Below are 26,817 nucleotides of genomic sequence, written 5' to 3'. Positions count from 1 at the left end.
CTCCACATGGTTCAACACGCTCCGCATAAACCGCAAGACCTTCAAATGGCTCCCTCCTCCCTCGACTCCAGGAAGGCTGTCACTCACGCACTCATCACCAGCAGGCTGAACTACGGAAACGCTCTCTATGCCGGAATCAACAAAATCACTCCTTTGCAAACTCCAGACCATCCAGAATGCTGCAGCCAGACTCCTGAATGAATGAATGAATGAAAAATAACGTATATTGCGCAACTAAAACCCGAAGGCATCAAGGCGCCTATCAAAAAAGTTCAAAAGAGGGCAAAACGTAACTACAGGTAGGCTTTGGCAAATAGCTGAGTCTTCAGGGCCTTTCTAAAGGACTGCATAGTAGGAAGGGACTTAATTTCCACAGGTAAAGCGTTCCACATTTTCGGTGCTAAGCTAGAGAAAGCTCTGCCACCCCATTTAGCTCTGCTGACGCGGGGTACTGATAGCAGTGACTTTTTAGTGGAACGCAGATTTCTGGAGGGGATATAAGGAACCAAAAGGTCTCTTATCCCACCTGACCTATTTCTTGCTAAGGCCCCATAGTTCAGACACATTATTTTAAAGGAAATCCTGTCCTCAATCGGGAGCCAGTGTAGAGATTTCCTTGTAGAAGTGGCTGACGCACGTTTGGGTAGGTCTAACACAAACTTGGCCGCCGCATTCTGGACCATTTGTAGTCGCTGAAGCAACCCCTTGTTGAGTCCTGCATACAGCGCATTACAGTAATCAAGTCGGAAGCCTATAAGTGCAACCACGACTTGCTTTCTAGCCTGCTGAGATAGATAATGCTTAATCTTCCTCAAGATGTAGATTAAGCCCCAGCAGGTGGAGACTGTTCTATTCAATTCAATTAAATTCAATTATCTTTATTCGGTTTCCATTATTACAAAAAAACATAAAAGTTCATAAAAATAGATCAATTACATTTCCATATAAAAACATAATGAATACACTATAAAAAGTTCATGACTTTGAACTTCGAATATTTAAAATACAAATTTTTTACTTTTCCAAAATGTATATGCTTTTTAAAAGAATTTTATCCCCTTGTCATAAATTGGTGCGATGTCTGACACAAAATCTAAAAAAGTGAACTATGGACCTTGTTATAAGTTCATTGTCCAGAAACTGTAGGGCCAAATAGGCCGGTCGACACTGACGCAACTTCAAAGCCTTTAAAATTGGTAGTATCCAACGCCTGCGTGGTATAACATACAATTTACAGAAAAAAAGAACGTGAATGGTTGATTGTAAAGAAATAAAATCACAGGGGCAGGGGGGAAGTTTTACAGACCAGTCATTTTGGGATGGAAAAGTAATCATACGATGGAATATGTTAAACCTAAAACGGGTCAACAGAAATGTAGCATAATAATTTAAATCAAGCTGTAGATATGGTTGGATAGTAGGGGCAACTTGTACGAGTAGACAATGCTGCACAGTTGTTTCCCTTTTTTCAATTAACAAGCGCTTTTGGGACAGGTACAACAAGCATGCGTTTTTTAAGTCTGTTTTTGAAAGTTCTGCTGCTGATGGAGGATCTTCAAAAAATCTTGATAGACCAATGTCGGTGAGGAAAGTTTTAACATAGGCTAGCCATCTTATCTTTCCCATGTTGTCTAGTTTCATACAATCTTGAACGATTGTTCTCGTGAGATGGCATTGTTCTGTTACCCATATCCTTCTCCACAGCATAACTGGTTGGATTTTAATTATATCCGTGATATAGTCCAGTCCAAGTTCAAGATGCCAGCCATATGTTGTGGTGCCTTTTGGGACTGCCAGCAGAAACCTTAAAAAAGAGTTTTCAATTTTTTGAAGCTGTTCTATGTTGGCCATGCCCCAGACCCCGGCGCCGTAGGTTGTGATGCTGAGACACTTTGCATTATAAATTTTGATCAGCACTGCCGGTGGTCTCTTTCCTAGGCGAAGTGAAAAGGCCTTCAATCCGCCAACGGCCCTTGAGAACGCCAGTGTGCGAGAATTCACAGCTTGTCTCCATTTAAAAGCCTTATCTATTAGGATCCCTAGGTATAGATAAGTTTCTGTTCTTTCAATTGGTAAATTGTCCACATAGATTTTCATAGGTTTTTTATGCTTTATGCCCGCGTGCATCACGTAGGTCTTTTTTATATTCGCTTTGAGGTTCAGGCTGGTCATGAACAAACAGTACTTGTTCAGTACCCTTTGGAGCTGGACTGCGGTTCTAGATAGAATTACCGCGTCGTCGGTGTATAATAGGGCTGGTATCTGCCGACGACCGGTGTTCTATTCACCTGCTGACGCATACTGAGGGTAGGGTCGATCAGGACTCCCAGATTTTTAGCTAAGGCAGCAGGTACCGGGCATGCTCCCAATGATGCGGGCCACCAATTCGCTGACCAAATGTCCTCCTTTCCTCCAAACACCAGGATCTCCGTCTTCTCACCATTTAATTTCAGTGAATTGCAGATCATCCATTGAGCGACTGCCTCCATACCATGACCACATCACCCAGCACCTACGTAACCTCTACTGGCTCCCCATCGAAGAAAGAGTTACCTTCAAGCAGCTCACACGCACCTACAAAGCCCTCACAACACCAGACCCCAATACCTAAACAAAAGAATCTCCTTCAACGCCCCCAAGAGAAACCTCCACTCCGCCAACATAGCCCTTGCCGAAATCCCCTGCATCCACAGAGCCAGAACAAGGGCAGATCATTCTCCTACATCGCTGCCAGGACCAGGATCAAACTCCCCCTCAGCACAGGACGGAGCCCTACACTGCAAGCCTTCAGAGTCTGAAAACACCAAGAGTTCAGCATAATTGGTGTAGATGTGAAACATCTCCTTTAGAGTAAGCTGGGCAACACTGTTAGTGACTTTGGCACTGCAACATGTTCCATGTTAGAGTGCTTGCCACTTGGTAAGCAAAGAAATGTTGAGGAGCAATTCAGGAAATGTTATATTACAATGTATGAGAAATGGCTGGCAAGGGTGCATAGAAATGTCCCTTCACCAATCATTGCATTTGAAGCCAATGAAGCCTCATTGTGGTACTCTGCACAAATTCTAAATCCCTTCCGTAAAGGCAAATTTTCTCTTGACTTTCAAAGGTGCTGCTACCTTTTTGACCACTTCAATAACTCCGAGGGCATATGCGCCCAGTGTAACGCAGTTGCAGAACCTGTACCGATATTCACAATCTCCAGGTGCACCAGTATTGGCATGGAAAGCAATGTCGGCCACAGTTAGAAAATTGTGTACTGACTGTTTTGGCGTTGCCCGTTACAAGTGTCAATGTTGAGAGGCCCTTTTCCCAGATAAAAGTTTACATGGTAAGGAAAGAGTGAGTGCCTATGACCAAAGACCCACTGAAGAGGTATTGTATGGTGTACTACAATAAGTTTGATTTATAAAAATTGTATTTGGACCTCATTAACACTGTACGTACACTGCCAATATACCATGCAATATCAGTGGAGAAAGCAATAATAAAAGCAAACATTTACATAAAAACCAGACAAACACTGTTTGTGTTGTTTTTAATTGTACAAAAATGTGTAACCACTGATAACCATAGTTTTTTTAGGTATTGAAATCACTTGAAAAAAACTGGAAAAAAACACCAACATTTATGAGAAGTAGAAACTGAAAACAGGTAAGCCTGAATATGTAATATTAACCGAGAATTCATGAATTATTACAGCAGATCAACTCACCAAAATAAATGTGCATCACATAATAATTAACTAAAATATATCCATTCATAAATAATTATTTTCAAACAATAACTGAAAAACAATCTAACCCTCATTAATATTTTTATTTAATATGGAGTAGCATTTGTTAAAATTTGTGTTGAATCAATTAAAATCATTTTTTAACTAAAGTACGTTTATTATTAAATTAATTTTAAAATAGTGAAATAATTAATATTTAAATAATTAATACATTAAATGTGGAAAATATGTAATTTATTTACCATTAGTTCCTACACTGTGCGATTTTCTTTACCTCCAGCCATTGATTGTAATATATTACAGTACCTGTGATTGGTGTTTTTGGTGTTTCACTTACCCTAAGCTTGGATTGGAGTAAATGTGTGACTGTATTAATACTTTTAGAAGTGCAGTTTGCCAAAAGTAACACTCTTTTGCGGGTGTGTGTTTGTATTAGCTTGTTGAAATGAAGTAACTTGCACCAGTAAAGTTGAATCCAAAAGTATTTATTCAGGATACAGTGAAACAAATCAGCCACCACACGTGCCTCTGCTCCAACCATTCTCCTTCACAACTATCCCAACCTACAATACTACTTATGTACTACTTTATTTACTACAGAAAGCAGTTTGGGACTAGGGCCAGCAATGATTACAAAAAACTGACTGAAACTGCTGATGTTTTGTAAACAAGAGACTGCAACTACTTCCTTAACTCCCCTTAGCAAATCTCAGAGAACGCCACCCTTCACCTTTACAACTGTGATTGGTCTTCTCAGTCATCCAAGCAAGGACGCTTGTACACTTCCTCTGAAGACTATATCCAATGGCTGGATAGTCAGCCCCAAAGAGCTTACATCCACTGTGTCACTCAGCATCAGCCACCCAATTGCCCCACACGATGTCTTTCACTCGTAATGTCGCTAAGCATCAGCATTACCGTCAACAAATCTTGGAATATCTGGCTTACCTGGTGATATATGTGACAGTAATAAAACCCTCATAGAGCTCTGACCTTTTTTTGTCACACACTCAGACATTGTACCAAATGTCCTGAACTAAAGCAAGGCAACGGCGCCCTATATGTCACTGCTGTGTGGCTAAGAGTCAGAAATATTTCTGGTAGTCCCCCAGCTACACAGCCTTTACACATTTGTCAATCTAGCCACCCACCCACTTCTTTCATCTGGTCCCCAGCTACAAGTAAGCTTGCCCATGAAATAAAGATATCCTCACCAGCAGAAAATTCATTCTCGAAAAAGTCTTCCTTCATTCTGAATAACATGTTTGGGCCAAAAAGTCCTTTGTTATTTTCTAAGATTGTCATCCCCAAAGACAAGTGAAGCTCCTCAAAACCTTCATCAGTGCCACCACGTTGAACATTTGCTTTGTTAACCAAATAATATTCTCTTCCCATCTTGCCCAAATAAGTGGATAATTTATTTTCCAGCATCCATCCCCACCCCAATATGAATCACCGCTTCTTTTAAAATTACTCCCTTTTAAAATCTGCTATGGCCACCCTACATCGGTGCCACTGACTTACCAGTCAATAATTGTGTGCCTTTTGCAATTCAACCTTGAATTTACTGCCCTAGCACAAAGTCCACAGTTACATTTGTGGTGATGGCAATCCTTCATTTTCGAAACCTGATCGGAATAATATGTATTTACCAACATCCTCCCAAGAGAACTACCAATGAAGCAGTACTATATTCGAAATGAAATATTTGCAATTCATGCTTGCAACACAGGCCAACTTCTGACAGGCACTTAAGTCACCAGACTTTGTCATGGTCACTCTAGCAGAGGTGTCACTCTCTACCCATCCTTTTCCTATATGCCTCTTCATTTCAGAGCCATAGTTCACTTCCGAATTTACAACAACCTTTTTACTGATCTCCATGCTTTTCATAAAAACATGCAACCACACCCAGAAACAGTGTCCACTTCGGAATTTTCGTCAGACATGTCAGGCGCCTCCTCAACCACATTGCTTCATCCCTATGTCCCTATTTTTATATTATTTCAATGCCCCATCAGTGTGCTCCTATAAGGGTGCTTAGCTACTTTAATCAGATCTTGCACCCTCTCACCATATTCCCTTACCTTGCTGTTGAATCTTTACTCCATATCCACAATTTTTGACAGCACTCTGGCGCTGCAAAATCAATGCATCTTGCTATGCCACATAACTTCCTGCTCATCTCTTATTCCGTCTCTTGTTCCTTATCTTTCACTAATCGTCCCCATTAATTACTCTTCTTTTTCTTGGGAAGCAAGGGTCCATCTATAGACATTCATGCGCCCTCCTCAAAGCACAGGCTGTGGTTAGCCTTCACAAGTCACTATTCTTGGGCCTTTGCTGTGCTATGGGGGCTTACTTTCCATTTCTACCTCACCTAATACAAACGGCGACTGCCTAGTTGTAATGTCTACCTTCATTCTACATAATGCTTCGCCTAGCTGGAGAAATAATCAACGGCCACTGCTCACAGCCTTCTGTTTTTCCTCCTTCTAGCCCTTCTTACCTAGTCATCCCATCTATCAAGCACCCTTGCCTGTGGCACTCAAAGGTATTCATCAGCACATTTCCTCTGGCCCACTCTACTTTCTTGTTTCTTACTATCACATTCCACACTGTAAGTCACCATCACTCTTGCTCCTACTTTCTGGTTCGGCAGCAAGACTTCAGATAATCATCTGCTTATATTGTAATTTTTGTTGTTCTTGAGTTGTGAAATCCACATTTTCAGGTGGATACTTTCCACATTTCCTGAAATACCACACGCTATTGTTTCCTTTGCTGGATAACTTTACTTTCTTGTTGTTCACTCTCCAGCCTGTGTGCAATGTAAACCAAGTCTTTTTGCTTCTGCAGTAAGCCATCAAACTCTTACAGCCCACCAGGTGTGCTTTGCTTTCGCTCAGTGGTTCAGCCTTCTGTGCCAGAACAAATCACACTGAACTTTGATTACTTCATCCTCACTGTTGCATTACTGCCCTTCCACTTTATTTTCTTTCCCTTTCTAACATTGCATTTCAAGATGTGACAAGCTCTGCCTCTTTCTGTTCTGTTCCTATCTGCAAAAATCTGTCCTAACTCGCTCACTCTGTAAGTACTCTGCTCTCAGTTTAAGATAACTACAACCTTTCCACTTGCCCTAACATTCTGCAAAGCCTCTCAACCCAGAGGTCCTACTATCCGAGGTCAGGCATACATTGACAACCTCGTCTTTGTCATACTCTCCACAGGAGCAATTATGTTCACCATATTGATATGGTCATATCTAGTCTTGTATTTGTCCTGATTTGATTTCCATTTACAAGAGGAAGTTTATTCTTGCCTTGCAAAGACTGTGATTTAATTTACTGTAAGGGCTCCTGCCCTTTAAGGAAAAGAAATAAGATGTGTATCCCATGCTGCAGAGCTAATCTCTTACATTTCAGAATCATTTCAGCATATCAGGAATTGTTCTGGCATCTGGCCACTAGCCATTGACCACTGGCACCTTCAAAACTAAACAGCTCTCGTTATTAGCCAAGAAACTATGCCACTCTTCATCACAACTGTCACTGTCATGCATGGTAGGTTCTCTTCTAACACATTCATCCACAATTGAAAGATGCAACAAGCAGTCTGCCACACAATTCTTAGAACCTGGAATGTATGATACACTAACATTGTATTCCAACAACCCTTTGATCTATTTTTTTTTAACTCTAAGAGATATATTCTCACTATTAGTGCAAGTGCAAACTCATGACATAGGACTGTGGTCAGATCTGATCTCAAACGATATACCCCAGAAGAAAAAATTGAAGTGAAGTAAACAGAGTATCGTTCTTCAGCTCTCCTCAATGGATGGCATGCAACCGCTATCACTCTTGCATATCCATCAACAACTTGGGTTAAAACCATTACTAAACCATTAGGACTTGCATCTGTTGACAATACAGTTTTCCAGCATGCATAAAAATGCCAGAGTGTTGGTGATGCTCCAATACTGTACTTCAATGATCCAAAGGCTGAATCACACTCACCGTCTTCTCAAATTTCACCCCATTATTGAAGAGAGACCATATGGGTTGAGATAAACCGGAAAAGTTGGCAATGAAATTAAGGAAAAAAGGGCACATGTTCTTTGTTTTCCTGAGCAGGTGCATCAATAATTCTTTTGGCTAAATATATTTTGGGACTCATTCTTTCACCTGAGATGATATGCTCAACATAAATAACAGATGCTATGAAAAACTTGCACTTTTCCTTCTTGAGAGTGAGCCCTGATTCTTTAGTCTTTTCAAAGTATTACCATGTTCATCTCTATCCTTCCCAAATACCAGGATGTCAACTTGGAAAAACAAAATCGAACCCTTGGAAAAATCACCACCACCTACTTCATTACCCTCTGTAAGCAATGTGTGACATAGGATGTTAGGTCCTTGGATTCAGTGTGAAGTAGAATCTTGTGACAGGATGAGGACAGATCCATTACACTGAGCAGCTTAGCATCATTAATCATTGCCAGATTCTCTGACATGTTGGGCAAGGGTTGTCGATCCATCAAACATGTTTATTTAACCCTCTTATATCAACACACCTTCTTATTTTCTCCCCTCCATCCTTTGGCACCAAAACTATCAGGGACAGCCACTCAGAGGACTAGATTTCCTCAAATACACATCAGTTCAACAACTTCTTAAGTTCTTTTTGTGAGTGGATTGAGCAGCATGTTAGGAACCTTCCCCTCCTTATACATACAGGTTACTCAGGTTTGGCTATGTATACCTTGCCCACTGTCTCACTGTCATGAAACTAGATTTTCATTATAGAATAACCCAGAACATCTATTTTGATGCCACCATAGCCAACAGGGTTTATGCCTGAATGAGTTAATTCAATAATGTATTTACCAAACACATCACTCCAATTCTTGTCATCAATCATTGCATAAGGTGATCCGGAATTAGCTTAAGTCATCTACTTTGATCTCACACTTCAACATCTTTAATGATACACAACAACAACAGGCATCCTCTGTGATGCTCAAAACCATCTTCCTATCATCATCCATGCAACTTACACTCTGCATTTTCACCATTGTGACACACCCCTACAGTGACCTTTTTTTCCACATTTTTAAACGTCCTAAATTTGGCAAACCACCCTGGGCTATTTGAGGGATGAACTTCACTCCCACACCTATAACATCTAAGACACTGTCCCTGAAGAACACTCTTATCATCCTCATCAGTACGTTTGCTATTGTCAATATGCTTTTCAGATGCTTTGACTTCATTTACCAATTCACCCATCCCACCAACACAGAGTTAATGCATTTATGAACAAGAATACTAATTTCTTGTTCATTAATGCATTAACTCTGTGGAAACACGTTATATACTTGTGTTAAACTATATTGCTACGTGTGCTAAGAAGTGATTTTGGTTCTAGAAGGCTGTGGCCTATTTTAAGGAGAGAGGTGGTTCTCCTTACCTTATAGCACCGTCAAATACAGGGTTCTGGTTAATAATGTGTGTTAATTTTCTATGTGGCGCCGTTTACCTTAAACTAGTACCACTGTCCAGTTTATTTGACATGTTCTATGTAAGGTAACTACACTTGTAACTGCCTTTTTTTACGTAATATAGAGCAATTTTTGGTGTTTAGTGGGGTGCCTAGAGCTTTTGGTCCCGGTGTCACTGCACTTGTTGCACCATTAAAATCATGACCCTTTTGTCTGCGAGGTAACTGAACTTGTGACTGCCTGTTTAGTTTTACATTTTTGCAATAATCTGGGGTTAGTGGGGTCCCTAGAGCTTTTGGCCCGTTGTCACTGCACCTGCTGCACTATTCAAATCATGTCCCTTTGTACCATTCAAATCAAGTACCTTTTACCTAAAAGATAACTGCACTTGTGGCTGCCTGTTTAGTAGTAAAATATAGCAAAGCAGGGCTTGAAAAATCCACTCTCCCACTAACTTTGGGGAGCCATATTTAATCAGGATGAGCTATTTTTAGGGCCTACTCGTATGTTCTGGCGAGTTGACAAAAGTTGTGCGCAATAAAGATGCCTTAAAATCTTGTTATCTTGTCACATTTGCTGGGCTTTCAGAGGTCAAAGATAGTTTGTCTTCCAAAATTCACTTTTCTTTCAGTGATTGGAGTTAGAGGATTTTGTAAAGTGAACTGTGTGGCAATTAGGCTGTGCAAAGCATGTGAAATGAACAGCTGTAAGCTTTCAGGCTTTTTTTCTAACACAACACTGAAATAGCTAATAAGTGAACTGTTCAAACGTTTCACATATATTTCACTTGTTATTAAGACACATTTTTGTAATTCTGTGGTGATTTTTTTTTATAGGATCAAAACAAATCAGAACAATAAGAAACTCAATTTCCAAACCTTGTTTATGCGCTATATAGTTTCATGAGTAAAACTACATCAGTGGGAATGTCTTGTGGCCATTTCAATGGAATTTTTCTATCTGTAAGCAACAGTGCACTACCACACCATGCTTTGGTAATATATTTATGAAAAGTGAGTTTTTAAAAATGAACTGGGAAATATTCGGCTCCTGCCCAGATGACAATGCTATTAGTGAACTAAGAGCCAAGCCAAAGATCATGTGTACTATATATGTGGGCTTGATTCTTATTATACAAGGAGCAAACGTTCTGTCTAGTAAATAAAAGAAAATGTAATGCAGAAATAGTGAACTTGCATATTTGAAGGTGTTCTCTTATTTGATAATGAAGAAAAAAGGTGGCTTCATAAGACTAAATATTTGCTTAGAATCACACAGCTTGAGACCAGTTCACGGGTCAAGTACATTACAGTTAGGTCGAGTAGAATATTCAAGTTACTAGAACTGGAGGTCTAGTAATTTTTTAGCCCTGCATAGCTCTTGTAAATTAACTTCATTTTTAATATGCAATGTTTATTAGGTTTAGAATTTGATCATAATGACTGAATAGTTTAAGTTGGAAAAAATCAATCCGATAATGTCTACAAAGGGCAAAGAAAAGTACTGAGCCCTAGGAATAGGAAATGCCACAAAATGTATTCCAGCATACTGTTAGAAGCTGTCTGCCTTTTCCGTGGGAAGAGATCATATCTTGACAGTGAATGGGGCTTAAACAGTGTGAACAGCTTTAGTAGAAGTATCGTAAATGTGTGCAGCCTGGGGAAGTGAACTAAAACAAGTTCCACACAAAAGTGAATGAACACAGTAATTGGTTATGGGAACTGATAAGAGCCCCTTAAAGATTTCACAAGCACAGGGCAATCGCTGTGCAGGCCAAACCTAATTTCTCTATAGTAAATTATGGGTAAAAGGTCAGTATTTTAACATTCGCCTTTTATTAAATTAAATTCACAGCTGTACTGTCCATCGGCCGAATCGTTACTTAGGGTAATAAAAGCTAAGCTTATACCAACGGTTACTTATGGCCTCATAGCATTTCCATCAAAACGTTTCCTTCTAATGAATAAACTTCAGTGCACAGCTAATAGGCGGATTATTATTAGCTTACCACAATACACAGCTCAAGCACAGATACGCCTAGAATCCAGTCCTTTAAAACAAGATTTGGGATTGTGTGTCATCCTTCATTAAATATTACCATCAGGTCATGAATACACAACCAGACACACTTAAGAGGGTTATGAATGGTCAAACTATAGGCCTTCAGCCATGAAGGGTATAAATCTTATTTCAGATTCAAGCATTTGCATCACTTCATATGCGTTCCTGAAAACAACATGTTACTAAAAATAACACTTAAAAAGAAGTGTACCCTGTATAGAGAGAAAGACCGGATACAGTAACATCTGAAAAACACACTGCAGACACTGCAGAACCCAAATCATGTGTTCATGATTTATGGTTCTGCCAATTCATGAGCACAGCGCAGACTGGAAAAGAACACAAACGGACGGTGAAGACCGCAGGTTTTGCATTTATGAAAAGAAACAATAGCACATATGCTTTGCTGCCAGGGGCGGATCCTCCGTGAGAGCAGAGGTGCATTGCCCCTTTAAAAAATATGCGCCCAACCCCTAGAGATGAAAAATAAAATGGTAATTTATTACCATAATATTTTTCATCCGCCTGTCCCGAACCGAGAGTCAGGACAGGGAGGGCTTACTGAGAGCAGCATCAGGGAGGAGGATGGGCTGCCGGGAACTTAATTTCAAAGTTCATGCGCACTTTGAAATCTCTTACCCAGCTGTCTTAATAAAGATCAAGTGCAGGCCTTCAGTGCCCTCAGGAACACCAACCGCAGCCCCTCCCTCCAATCCTGTTGCTGCATTCATGCAGTATGAGAGCAGCACCAGGATTGGTTAAGGTACTTCGCAGGGGCCCCCGCTGTACAACGGACTGCAGGAATAAGACTACAGGAGGAAGACGTGCAGTAAGGAGGAGGAAATGTAGCAGGTAAGAGGATTTTATTTTTTACCCACCACCCATTTGCCCCCTCACCACTCCCCATAGATGCCAGCCGCTACTGTTTGCTGCTGCCCAGTATTTTAGCCAGTTCGTTGTGCCCTACTTAGGCCAATGTTTGAAAAAATGCAATAACCACCTGCAGAAGTGCATTAGCATTTTTACTACGAACAATACCACAGAACTTGCACAATTTGTCAAATTAATAACTATTGTAAATAACAAAATGAAGGCTGAATTGCCACACACAGGTACCATATGATGGAAATTTAACATTTTTACAATTAGTTATTGGTCGGTTTAATCATTTCAAAATATTGTTTTAGAATATTGGTAATATTATGTTATCATAATTAATGAAATACTGTAATTGTTTCCGATTGAAATGTTTATTTTTTATAGAACTGTATTTACTTACTGTAACACTTTTTAAATAACTGAATCAATAAATTATTCATTAATTCACTAATAAGGGACTAAATTGAAGAAGAGGCCTGAAATGTTTGAATTTACTATTGGTCTGCATTGTTGTACACATGCTCATATTATATTAATATACATGCTTGACACTTCGGGATTTAGCTCATCTTATTTTTGCAAATTGGATACACAGAGCTCTAAAGAACGCTAACTCGAAAAAGCAAGCCTTTTCCAGTGCACTGTGCTGTAAATGACGATTTCTGCACGGGTTCCAAGTTACCATCTCTTTCCAAGCACATTTATGTTGGCTCTTTGTTTTACTACATGGAGTTTCCAAAGCAACGCAGCAGGAACACATCCACTTTGCACAGGTCAAATTAGAAGGTTGCCTTTCCAAGTGAGGGCCAATGGCAGCTTTTATCATGCTAAAACCCGATCCCTCATCACTGGGAAGTACAAAGAGACAGCAGTGGTGGCAGTGCCTGGGTGGCCCTCTTTAGGACTGAAGGATGTGTAGTGAATAGCTAACAGAGATGCAAAAAGGCACACCTCGTTAATCTTGGATTACATTTTAGATGCAGTTTCTTCAGAGTTGTCAAACGGCGCCTTTGCAAGATCTTCACAATGAACCCCCTTGCAAGGCCTATTAGCAACGAACTTGCTAAGTAATATTTGTAAAGGAGTTCAACTATAACCTCTTGCCCTAGTGCCATTTTCAAAAAAGCCAGAACTGACTAAAAGTATCAGAAATAAAAAGGCAACACCGAGCACTACTTTTTTTTATTGAAACATAAAAACGTGTGTGCAACTAAGCATGGGCGAATTTTGCGAATCTCGCGTTCGCGAATTTTGCGGATTTGCGAACTCGCAATCCGCAAAATCCGCGAATTCTCGCGAATTTGCGGATTTTTTTTTTTTGTTTGCGCGGGTTTCTACCAGTTCGCGAGGGTTTTGTACACTTTCGCAAATTGCGAACTTACCTGTCGGGTCGCAAGTTTCGCGAACTTGTTGTTTCTACGTGTCCAGCCTGTTTGGGACACTCTTCTTCATCACTGCCACTCTCTGTCACCACTGCCACTCTCTGACTACTCATGCCACCCTCTGGCCCACCCATGCCACCCTCTGTTTCATCACCACACCCTCTGGTTGTCCAGTGTACATTATTTTCGGCAAAGCAAAGCACACCTTCCCTGCCTCAAGTGACCTGAATTAATTTGGGGCTGATTAATGTGTCACAGAATATTTTTTTAGCTGGCACCTGCTTCCTTAGTGCGCCCTGATTAGTGATCTTTTGCACTTGCTAAGTGCTTTCATTGTTGCAAAATTAGTTACAACACCTGCCCTGAACCAACTGACAATAATGAATTAGGGGCTGATTAATGGATTTTAACTTCCAGCCTGGCTCCTGCTTGTCTCCCTTAGCTGTAATTCAGGACCTTTGTGGCATATGTGTAACTATTCTGAGGTTCAGAGCAGGGTCACATAATAGTTGCAACTGGCAACTGAACTCTGGAGGGGCCCCTCAGGAAGCACTACAGGAAATGGCTACTAATGATGAGCCTGAACTTTTGAACCTGGTAAGTAGTTTCAGTTTTGCTAAGATCGTATTTCTGCAATTTAGCACTTATTCGCGGGGCGCGAAGTTGTACTGGGAAGCCGCGAACTCACGCGAACAGTGCGAGCAAAATCCGCTGCTCGCGGATTTGCGGATTTTGCGGGAGATTCGCGAATCTCGCGGATTGCGAATTTCCCCAAAATCCGCAAAATCCGCGAGCGAAACGGATTTTCCGCCCATGCTTATGTGCAACTCAAATACTTTATACATGTAAGGTTCGATCAATGTCGACCTCAAGGAGCGGTCCTGGTCTCGGTCTTCTGAGCGATTATTGCATGTAAATCCAATTCATTGCGGAAGAATTCAAAAGTCAAGGGCAAAGAAAGGAGTTTATTTATTTTCCACAAAATGTATATTACATTCGGCAAAAGGTACCTTCCATTCACGAGCTACTCAAGAATGCAATCAAGTGGGTTAATGCTGATGTTGATGGAAATCCTATGCTAAATATGGGAATTATTCTGGTCTGTTGGACTTGGCCCTTTCTACGGGGTCCTACCCAAACTCTTTGCCCTCGCGCTCCTGTTATCTGAACCCGTTTTTTGCTGACTTTAGGACTCTGCACACATTACCACTGCTAATCTCTGCTAAAGTGCTCCTGCTTTCTCCTTTAAATATGGTGAAATTGGCTTATATACAATTGGAATTCTCCGGAGTAGGGATGCACACCATTTTCTTACAATCGCTCTTCAAACTTGTACAAGTACGTCCACTGTTAGCTTGCCGTTTGGCTTGGTGCCATGCCCTCACGGCACCTGGGTAAATAACATTCTCAAAATAGGGGTGTGTTATCGCCAATGCCAAACGCACAACTGGAGTTGCCTGTTGTAGGCAGTTGTCCAACTACACAAAGTAAATCCATATATTTCGGTGTAATCCAGTTTATGCACTCTTTGGTTAAATTTTTCCAAACATTTACTCTCCACACGTGGAGTGTATTTGCCAATTTTCAAGATTTCAAATGTCAAGGCTGGACCATCCGAACCTCTTGCACAGAACACGAGTGAAGCAATTTCGTCAAGGACAGTGTAGTTTATTACCTAATGCATTTCGGCCCTCTGGTGCCCTTCATCAGGGGTCACTGCAATAACAAATGAAATGACTAGTATTACCATTTACAACATCAAACATAATCAAACAAATACATTAATATACAATTGAGTTTCAAAACTCCATGCCATTAGACAAACTTTTCATGTTTCTTACATAGCCACTGTTATTCATAATACTGGTGGGATTTAATATCTGTCCCGGTATGTTACTTCTCCCATGTCCTGCTATTTGACCTGACTATCTCCAACTCCTAAACTTGCGTGCTCACTCGACCTTGTACTCTGTGGCTTACCCCGGCTCCATTGCGAATCGTCAACTCCCAGACACACCCACTTGTTTCTGCACTTACTTCCTCCATCTCACTCGTTATTTCACTCAGCGCTGTTAACCTACTCCTACCCCACATTGACATCAGGCGTATTTAAGCTGGTCCAAGCTCCCGCAGTGTGGGAGCCCTTGATTGCTTGTTTGTGGGGGCATCGCGCACCTCACCCGGACTTCACAGCCCACAACGCCCAGCTGGCAGGAGCCGCTCTTGTCATCAGGCGCATTTAAGCAGGTCCAGGCTCCCGCAGCCCGGGAGCCCTTGATTGCTTGTTTGTCCAAATGCCACCCACCCCCTGTTACATTCATTCCCCCTTGTCAGGTTTAGAGGAGGAGGGTGGGATTTCTTGTAATCCCAGTCCTGTTGTGCTAGTAAACAATACTCTCCCACAGGACCATTTGTGTGTAGGACTTCATACAGTGAACCCTATGGTGGATGTTGCTGATTTAATCTCTGTCCCCCAACCGCCCCCTGGTTCCTTCCTGAACCCTCCCCCTTCAGTGGAAAGTGGGTGCTTAGGTGCCGATGAAGGCCAAATAGACAATGTATGCCTGAAAATCTTAAATTGGTATGTATCAGGTGTAGACTTAAAGATCGCATCGGAGGGATGGCGAACTTTCATTTTGTCCTATGACATAGTTTTCAGGCAAGAAACTTGGGAGTGCAAGGATATTGTATTTGATGGGTTCATGTGTTTTAGCCTACCTGCCACTCCATCTATCGCAGGTAGAGCTAAAGGGGGTCTGAAGGCCTGGTTTAAAGTGGAAATTACTGGCCTGATAGTTCAGTTATTTCAGGAACAGGAGGAGGCACAGGCTTTTTGTCTTTCTTGGAATGACTCTTCTAAGCTGTACTTGGCAAATTTCTATAACAATAATTTTACATCTAAAGGTGACTTCCAAGGCTTTTTTGTGCTGATTGACATGCTTGTGGAGAGAGAGGCTCGTGCGGATCGCCCCTTTAACTTGTTGGTAGCGGGGGATTTTAACGCAAAATTGGGGCTTCCTACACCCCTTTCCTCAACCACCTTTGATCCAATTTCCCATGAGCTAGACCACAATGAGATGGATGTTAGGTGACAGGTTCTATTTTCCCATTTGCTAGAACGGGTATGGTCAATATGGCTTCCAAATTGACTGACCAGCATATCCCCACCTTAATAGGACGAGGTGCAGAAAGCACCATGGATTACATATTTGTCACCTGGAGCATGCTTTCCCTTATTAAGGAATGTGAGGTTTTTATCCAGCCATATAGCAATCACAGTAGTGTGGTTCCTATATCCCTGATAGGCTCTGCACATTGGAATAATATACACTATAGTTTTGACATAGGACTGAGGTCAGTATGTCTCTATCAAGTATATTAAACTTAATTACTTGTGTGTGCCAGCTAACTCGGAGGTCACTAGAACTTCTCGAATTAACAAGAAGGGATAACTTTCTGACAACAGCTTAAACATGACAACCTTGTTTCCCCTAGAATCGGAACAATCTCAGAATCGTGGAAACAATAGATAACAGTTTCACTCAGTCAATCGTGCATGCTTTGTTTCTACAGAGTTGCACAGAAATAGAGAGACAGGTGTTTCAATAAAAGGGTTAATTGAACAGTCTTATTTCTCATGCAAGAGGTAAGAACTGCTACAATCGTAAGACAGAATATGAAGTGTAATACGTACAGCGTTAGCAGTAAGATAAAATAATACTACAATAACATGGTCTGTAGCTATGACATACATGAAAATACATACATAAATAACACAGGCTAAAATACTCAACTGGTGCTTCTAAAATAATGCTACCCCAGTGTAGCTAACCTAAGTGTAGTACGAGGGAAGAAGTAGGTGCTGTTTAGCTATAGTCTAGTTTAGTTTTGCCAAGAGTTGCCAAAAGTTTCTCTAAGTTCTAGTCTGCTCCATACCTTAGAATGAGAGAGGTTGGAATCTCTTTTCCAGGTCTCGATCTCTAACACCCCGCAAGAGGAGTCTGAAACACTGGAGCTGGATTCTCTGTGAGGAGGAGGACAACATGTGGTCAGTGCGTCAGTTGGGGACTTCACTTCCTTCCCAACTTGCTGTGGCGAGCCGCGTCATGCAAGTAGGTAGCCGAACTGCACCGTGGTTTGCCATGGCAAGTGAAGGTATATTTTTACCTTGAAGGTGTTTAGGAATGCCAGTATTGACGTACAAGTCGTGCATAAGAACGTCATGAATGAACCCCTAAGGAATAGATGTTCATGCATAATAAGTGAGTTCTTGGAAAAATCAATATCCAGGCAAGGGGAAGTCCTAAAGGCTTAAGAGTCTAGTTTTCCAAGAACTCGTGACAAAGATGAACGGATGTAGTTGACCATGCCTGTATTTGGTTAGCATGAGCAATGTCTAAATAAGGGCTGGATTTCTATGCCTAAATAAGGGCAATGTGGATTGTACCTATATAGGGGCATGGAGGATAAGTTACTTACCTGTAATCCTAGTTCTCTTCCAGGGGTATTCTCATCAAAGTTATAAGCACTGAATATTCCCGCCCATGTGCGGGACCCTGGAAACAATATAAAAATATATATGTAAAAAACACATATATCTCGTTCCAAATATATGTAAATACATATATCATTTGCCTCATACCAATGCAGCTCCAAACCAAGGCTAGACAATGTAAACACTTGTATATGTACAGCAATCAGAAAGGAAACAAAAACACATTAGGTCAAATAGTCCTTTAACTTTGTGTTTTAATGAGTAAAAACACCCATAAATTCTGCAAATTGCTCATAAAAGACATTGTCAGCCATAAGCTACATTGAAAAGTGAATAACACAGAAAACTGAAAGTATTTTCAGTTAAAACTGGCACGTGCCTTTAAGGGAGCCATGACCCCAGGCTTCCCATCATGCCTCAGAGGTGACAGTTGGGTCAGTTGTACATTGCATAACCCTGAAGTTAGGGCTAAATTACAAGTCAGAAACGTGCATCTCTCAATTACCTGGGGAGGAGGGCGGGTGTGCTTATGACTTTGATAAGGATACCCCTGGAAGAAAACTAGGATTACAGGTAAGTAACTTATCCTTCTCTTCCACGGGATCCTCATCAATAGTCATAAGCACTGAATAGAATAGCAAGCCCATCAACCACCTGCAGGTAAATGAGAAGTACATGATCAGCTGTTAAACAGATTCCTCAAGGAGGACTGGCCTAACTGGGTATCTGCTCTCGTGTCAGAATCAAGACAGTAATGTCTGGTAAATGTATGGACGAACCTCCAGGTCGCCGCCTTACAAATCTCAGACATGGGCACATTAGTGAGGAAAGCCACAGTCACAGCTTTCCCTCAAGTGGAATGCGCTCTGGGAGAAACCCCCAAGGGCTTCTGCGTAAGCTGGTAAGCAAGTTTAATACATGAAACGATCCATCTTGAGATAGAACGCTTCGAGGCAGCATGACCTGTCCTGATCAATCCATAGTTAACAAAGAGATGATCAGAGTGACGAATAACCTTAGACCTATCTAGATAGAACTTTAAAACTCTTTTCAGGTCTAAAGAATGCAGAGCCCTCTCAGCTGGTGTAGAGGGATTGGGAAAGAAAGTGGGCAGAGAAATGGTCTGATTTACATGAAAATCTGACACCACTTTAGGCAAGAAAGATGGATGTGTCGTAGCATCACTCTATTCAAATGGAACACCGTATAGGGTTCAGAGGAACAGAGAGCTTGAATCTCACTCACTCTGCGAGCCGACGTGATTGCTACCAAAAAAGCTGCTTTCCACGAAAGTTGTTGTAAAGTAGCTTTATGAATGGGTTCAAAAGGTGGACCCATTAGCTTTGATAGCACCAGGTTCAACTCCCAGGGAGGAGAAGGAGGACGTACTGGAGGGTATACTTTCTTTAACCCTTGCAGGGAGTCTTTGACAGATGGTAACTGGAAAAAAGAGGTTTGAGAAGGTGACCGCCTATAGGCTGTTATAGCAGCTAGGTGCACCTTGATGGAATTAAACTTTAAACCTGCTTTAGCCAGATATAACAGGTAAGGAAGCACTGCTTCTTCCAGACATTGAACAGGATTATGATCATTCTGTAAACACCACATATAAAATTGCTTCCACTTGCATGCATAAGAATGTCTTGTGGAGGGCCGCCTTGCCTCTTTTAGGATGAACATGCAGTCCTCTGGCAGCCCTAGATGCCCGTACTGTATGACCTCAGGAGCCATGCTGCCAAGCTCAGTGACGGAAGGTTGGGGTGGTATATCCTCCCGTTCATCTTGGACAATAGGTCCGGCCTGCATGGTAAGGATCATCGTTGTGCACGAGTGTGTTAACTTGCTCACCACCTTCCGGATCAGCGGAAGTGGTGGAAAGGCATACACACATTCCCCTGACCAGTTGATCAAAAGAGCATTCCCTCTCGTCCCTGGCCGGTAGAACCTGGAGGCGAAGTCTTGGCATTTTATGTTTTGGTCGCCCACGAACAGGTCTATGGTGGGACGACCCCAGGATTGGAAAATTTCTTCTACCACTGCATCGTGTAGCACCCAATCCTCCTTGTCGTTGAAATGACGGCTTAGAACGTCCGCCCTCACATTCTGCTCTCCTGGGAGTTGGACTGCTGTGATGGACAACTTGGGAGCCAGAAGCCAATGCCAAATCCGTTGTGCTTCCAGCGACAGAGTTCGTGAGCGCATTACCCCCTGCTTGTTCAAATAGTACATTGTGGTGGTGTTGTCCGTCTGTACTAGAACTGAAACTTTGTGAATCGAGGGAAGGAACGCCTTGAGAGCTAGGTGGACTGCTCTCAACTCCAGCATGGTGATGTGGTAGGTACTTTATTTGTGCGACCACAGCCCTTGCACCTGCAGTTGACCCATGTGTGCTCCCCAACCTAGAAGGGAAGCATCCGTGATCAGAGTCTGCACAGGAGGAGGTTGATGGAACAGAACTCCCACCTGCATATTTTGTCTTTTGGTCCACCATGGAATGGAAGCTCGAGCTGCGTCTGAGAGAATGATGTGATCGTCCCAGCGAGCTGATTGCTGGTCCCACTTGTGCTCCAGATCCTGCTGAAGAGGAGGCATTTGAAGTCTGGCATTCGGGACCAGGAAGATGCATGATGCCATCGACCCTAGCAGGGAGGCAATCCGGCGCACTTTCTGAGCCTTGTTGCGAAGCACCAGCTGACATTTCTGGGTTATCGAAAACTGTCTCTCCTCCGAAGGAAACCCTTTTCCTACTTCGGAGTCTAGCAGAGCTCCTAGGAAGTGAATCTTCTGGGGGGGTTGAGAGACTGATTTTCCGAAGTTGACATGTAGCCCTAGTCGCTGGCAGAGCTGTATGCAAGTCTGGAACTGACTTCTTACGCTGTCTGGGGAGGGACCTTTCAACAGCCAATCGTCGAGGTATGGGTATACGAAGACCCCTCTGCATCGTAGAGCGGCTGCTACCACTGCAACACACTTTGTGAACACCCGGGGAGCCGACTTCAACCCAAATGGCAGGACTTTGAACTGATAGAGGGAGGTCCCCACCCGGAACCGAAGTAATCTCCTGTGGCTGGGGTGTTTTGGAACATGGAAGTAGGCATCTTGGAGGTCCAGCGAGCACATCCAATCTCCTCCCCTGAGATGTGGATATATTTGGTGAAGCGCCAACATGCAAAATTTTTCCTTTTTGATGCACAAATTGAGAGTTCACAAGTCCAGAATAGGTCTGAATTCTGCCTTTTGCCCCTTTTTTCTGACCAGAAAATATCAGGAGTATACCCCTTTTCCCCTTTGAGACACTGGCACTCTCTCGATGGCTGACTTCTCGAGAATAGTGGCCACTTCTTTTTGCAGAAGGTGTAACTGATGATTCGATGTTGCCATCGGGGGAACAGGTGGAGGCTGATGACTGAAACGAAGAAAGTATTCATTCCGAAGTGTAGATAACACCCATCTGTCGTTTGTGATGTTTTGCCACTCTTCCAAATGACCCGCAAGGCTTCCCCCCACTGGAGTGGTCTACGGCGCTGGGGGAAGGAAAGACTCAATGCTTGGACTGAGCTTTGCCGGTGTTGTTGCCCTGGCATTGATTCCCTCCTCCTCTGGAATTGCGCTTTCCTCTATACTGGGTCTTTTGCTGACCCTGCTGGTCTTGACTCTTCTGCCAGTTAGGGGTTTGAACCCGCTGTTTCGAAGAGCCCTTGTTGTAGGAGCGGTATTTCTTTTTGAATTTTTTCTTTTCGAGACCCACCGCCTTGAGAGTATCCAGCTCTGTTTTCATGCGCTGCATCTCTTCATCCGTGCTCGCTCCAAACAGTGAAGTCCCAGAAAACGGCAAGTTCAGGATACGTGCTTGGGCTTCTGGTTTTAAAGCCATTAGGCGCAACCAGGATGATCTCCTTGCCGATATTCCGTGGGCATATCCATGAGCCGACAGGGTCGCCCCATCCGCTGCATCACCTATAATTTGGTTGGAGACCTGACTGCCCTCCAGAAGGATTTCTTCAAAGTCCTTACGGTCTTCCTGAGGGAGTTTGTCCACAAAACGCTGTAGAGAATCCCACAGGGACCTATCGTAACGTCCCAAAAGGGCCTCTGCGTTAGAAACCTTAAGAAAAGACGCCGAAGTACTGCAGACTCGTCTCCCCCACGAATCTTGCGTCTTGATGTCTTTGTCCCGAGGTACAGTAGCAGAAGAGGAAACCACACTGGATTTCCTCGCTGCTGAGATGATTACTGAGTCCGGGGCAGGAACAGCTTGAAGAAACAGAGGGTCCTCTTCTGGAGATTTATATTTCTTTAGGATCCTCGCTGGATCCACTTTGACCGTTGCTGGAGTGAGGAATACCTCCATCACTGGATCTATAATGCCAGGCACTAACGGCAAAAGGGGTTTAGGTGCTGACCTGTGATGCAGCTTTTCAAAAATCACTGAGGTCTTGACCAGCGGAGTTGTTAAGGGAACTCCCAGTTTTATAGCCCCTCTACCCAGTATATCCTGAAAGGAAGATATCCTCGATCGAAGATACCCTTGATGGAGGGGAATCCGTCAGAGTGGGCGTGTTCTCTCCTCCTGCTCCTAGATCTGGATCTACGCCTGGAGGCACGAACTCTATAGCGTGATCTTTCCCTATGGCGAACCGGAGAGCGTGCTCTTCCTTTGGACCTCACCAGAGAGCGAGACCGTTATCTAAGCGTGCAGGTGCTACATCCTTTGGCCCCTGTGGAGGAGGTGAAGGGGAGCGCCTTGATTCTTCACCGCCCGACATGTAAATGATCACATCCGGGCCAGAAGATGATCTTGATGAGGAAGACAGACTCAAAGGAGAAGCAGTGCGACTGTGAGAACCACGATGCTCTGGAGTTCTCTTCCTCTTGGCAGCGTGACCGATGCTCTCTGGAGAGCCCTGGTCCCCTTCCGCAGCTGAAGCTGTTCTTGAGGACCTCTGAGATGTAGGCCCATGACTCGAAGTAGGAGCCGGCCGGCTCGATGTCTCGGTGTGTTGCGCCACCACTGGCTGATGAATCAGAAGAGATTGCGCTGGAGTCCCATGTCTCGACGTCGAACGCCGAGGGGGTGACGTCTATGACTGGACGTCGACGGAGGATGCTGGGTCGCTGAATGCCCTCGACTGGAATGCCTCGACGTCGAGCGTCGAAGGATAGACGCCGACGGAGGATGCCTCGACGTCGACCGTCGATGATGAGAACGCGACGGAGGGTGCCTCGACGTCGACCGTCGATGATGAGACGCGACGGAGGATGCCTCGACGTCGATCGCTGATGACCTGGCGACAACGGAGGGTGCCTCGACCTCGAGCGTTGATGATGGGACGCCGACGGAGAATGCCTCGACGTTGAACGCCGGTGACTAGGCGTCGACAGAGGCTTCGGTGTCGAAGACTGGACCTGAGGCTTCAACGACGGAGGTCTCGACCTCGATCTTCTTTGCTCCAACGTCGACCTCTCCCTCGATGCTGCACGTCGCCCGGCTGACGGCAGCGGAGTTACCTTGACTCTCGACGCTGAAGTCTTCACCGTCGAGGGGAGTTGACTCGTCGTCCTTGTCGGTGGAACCTTCGACGCCGATCCCGATGCCGAAGGAGAGCAAACCGGGACATCTCTCAACGTCGACCGCGCCCTCCGCTTTTTCTGTCTCTTTAGAGACCTAGCTCTCTCAGAAAGCCCATGAATCCTGATTTTTCTCTGTCCTTAAGAGTTCTACTTGACAAGGACAGTTTTCTGGAGAATGAGAGTCAGGAAGACAGAGGATACCCACAGGATGTGTATCAGTCTTAGTCTTCTTCTTCACACAGGAAGAGCAGGGATCAAAAAGCTAAGTCATTTTTGACCAAAAATTAACCTTTTTTGAACCCAAAAAAGGCAGCACTAGCTCGCTAAGGCTAAAAGCCGTCGAGTGAAGACAAAAATTGAAGGAAAACACTAAGTATTTTTGACAGAAAGTCAAAAAAAGGTGGGAGCTGTTTAACCAGGGTCCTGACTGAAAGAGACGGAAAGAACAACTGACCTAACTGTCACCCCTGAGGCATGATGGGAAGCCTGGGGTCATGGCTGCCTTAAAGGTACAGTGCCAATTTTAACTGAAAATACTTTCAGTTTTCTGTGTTATTCACTTTTCAATGCAGCTTATGGCTGACAATGTCTTTTATGAGCAATTTGCAGAATTTATCGGTGTTTTTACTCATTGAAACACAAAGTTCAAGGACTATTTGACCTAATGTGTTTTTGTTTCCTTTCTAATTGCTGTACATATACAAGTGTTTACATTGTCTAGCCTTGGGTTTGGAGCTGCATTGGTGTGAGAAAATTGATATCTTTATTTACATATATTTGGAACAAGATATATGTGTTTTATACATATATATTTTTATATTGTTTCCGGGGTCCCGCACATGGGCGGGAATATTCAGTGCTTATGACTTTGATGAGGATCCCCTGGAAGAGAATTGGGAAATCTATATACGGTATCTAAATCGACACACAACATCACAATCCCATCTCTGCAAGTATAGTGTTACCACATAGGGGTCAGAAACCTAAGCAGCTGGGATTCATGGCGTAGGCTGGGAAGGCGTTCAGTGAACATGAACAGCATAAAGTCCCAGGTAATACCAATTAGTTCTGCCCTGGTGCATAGTTGCAATTTCCTACCATGAGCGCCATCCTGTATCCTACGTAGTTTTGCTATTTTATTAGACAAAGTCAAACATTTATTCGTTAGACCCATTATCCAGCCTTGCCAGCGGGCTCATTCCTGGTTTGATAATGCCTGTAGAGAAGCTAACAATACCTTACGGAGGGCTTTAAAGCAAAATAACACACAAGATGATGGACGGAATGTTGCACAATGGCACTGCGCCACTGGAGTCAAGCTATCCTGGCTGAAGATGGCTGATAGCCAGAAACCTGTCCTAGGATGCTTGATTCCGGTCCAGGGAAGACATGGCTTGGCAGTTCGGTCTGGACTGTTCCCATGAGGCACAGGGTCAAGACTGATTTGCATATGGCCATGTCTACACTGGGGTGGCTTCGTGAGCAAATTAAAGATGAATTAAACCCAGATCTGTGACTGGGGTGAATGTTTTGCCAATGTGCAACAGTTTGTCCCTCACCTTGTGTGTTTTGCTGTTCACCCTATGTGGGTAGGATATGCCCAGACGTGGGTCCCGTGCTCACTGCACTACTGGAGTCAAGCTATCCTGGCTGAAGAAGGCTGATAGCCAGAAACCGGTCCTAGGATGCTTGATTTCGGTCCAGGGAAGACTTGGCTTGGCAGTTTGGTCTGGACTGTTCCCATGAGGCACAGGGTCAAGACTGATTTGCATATGGCCATGTCTGAACTGGGGTAGATTGGTGAGCAAAATAACGATGGATTGAACCCAGATCTGTGACTGGGGGTGAATGTTTTGCCAATGTGCAACATTCCGACCTTCACCTTGTGTGTTTTGCTGTTCACCCTATGTGGGAAGGGTATGCCCAGACGTGAGTCCAGTGCTCACTGTGCCATTGGAGTCAAGCTATACTGCCTGAAGACGGCTGATAGCCAGAAACCGGTCCTAGGATACTTGATTCCGGTCCAGGGAAGATATGGCTTGGCAGTTGGGTCTGGACTGTTCCCATGAGGAACAGGGTCAAGACTGATTTGCATATGGCCATGTCTGTACTGGGGTGGCTTGGTGAGCAAAATAACGATGGATTAAACCCAGATCTGTGACTGGGGGTGAATGTTTTGCCAATGTGCAACATTCCGTCCATCACCTTGTATGTTTTGCTTTAAAGCAAAATCCCAGAGATCAGACAGCGATTAGGGAAAGTAAGAAGCTGTACAAGCCTGCTATAAAATATTAACGTCAGCCTTGAAGTGGGATTCTATAGTGAGAGCCTGTCATTCCAAAGATCCCCAAGCCTTCTTGAAAGCTGTACGGTCAGTTTTATCTTCCACCTTACCAGCTGATAAAGTAATCGTCCATATATCCCCCAAGACATGGGTGTCGCACTATGCTAGTTTTTACTCTGCTGATATGTGCTGCAGAGGCCTCAGTACAGCTGAATTTAACATGTAAAAACCTTGGTATTAATGAAGGAGAAGTTCGGAAAGCAATTGACAATAGTAAAGGTAAGACTGCGGCGGGCCCAGTTGATATCCAATTAGATTTATTTAAGGAAGACCCAGTATTCTGGTCCCCTGTACTCACCACAGTTTTTAATTCAGTCTGTAGCGAAGGAGTGCCAAAGTCTTGCCGTTCATCTGTTATAGTGCCTGTTTTAAAAAAAGGTAACGTGCACAATCCTAAATGTTACTGACTGATATCCCTTCTGGATTCTTCTGTTGAAATAATTGGGAGATTTGTGCTAGACCGCCTATTGGACTGGATCAACGTCAACCACATCTTGGCCACCAGTCAGTATGGTTTCCGGCAGGGGCTAGGCACAATCGAACAGTGCCTTAATGTTTACCTCATCTTGGCTAAATATAAACACGAGAAGGGGCGCCTCTACACTCCTGGCATTTATGTATCTGACCAGCGCGTTCAACTTTGTCTCACTCTCTAAGCTGTGGGACATTTTAGTAAAGGTGGGAGTCGACGTGGGTTTGGTCTCTTTTCTGAGTCTTCTCCACCATGATCTTTCCTCTTGAGTGAGGTATGGTAATGCTGGAGAATGCTCAAAGTTATTTAGCATTAAGCGCGGAGAGCGCCATGGTTGCGTCCTTGCCCCAATCCTATTACTCCTTTATACC

General features: G+C 43.4%; 1 protein-coding gene across 4 annotated transcripts in view; it reads right to left on the bottom strand.

The window, feature by feature from the left end:
* Positions 1-13,506: 13,506 nt before the first annotated feature.
* The window catches only part of LOC147725389 (uncharacterized), a 113,025-nt gene continuing 99,714 nt past the window's right edge, over positions 13,507-26,817 (bottom strand). For 3 of the 4 annotated variants that reach the window (XR_015309821.1, XM_086964518.1, XM_086964517.1), the window contains exons 3-4: positions 17,501-17,588; positions 14,511-15,280 (exon numbers count right to left, since the gene is read on the bottom strand). Coding sequence is in view for 2 of the 4 variants with exons in the window: in XM_086964518.1 (XP_086820644.1) it covers positions 15,278-15,280; positions 17,501-17,588 (91 nt within the window). In the remaining 2 variants the exon portion in view is untranslated. Of the gene's footprint in view, positions 15,281-17,500; positions 17,589-26,817 lie in introns of all 4 variants that reach the window. The other variant, XR_015309820.1, reaches the window with a different exon arrangement.

This window comes from Lissotriton vulgaris, chromosome 3_2, assembly GCF_964263255.1.
Source record: "Lissotriton vulgaris chromosome 3_2, aLisVul1.2, whole genome shotgun sequence".
Lineage (NCBI taxonomy): Eukaryota > Metazoa > Chordata > Amphibia > Caudata > Salamandridae > Lissotriton > Lissotriton vulgaris.
This window is presented reverse-complemented; position numbering and strand designations above follow the sequence as displayed.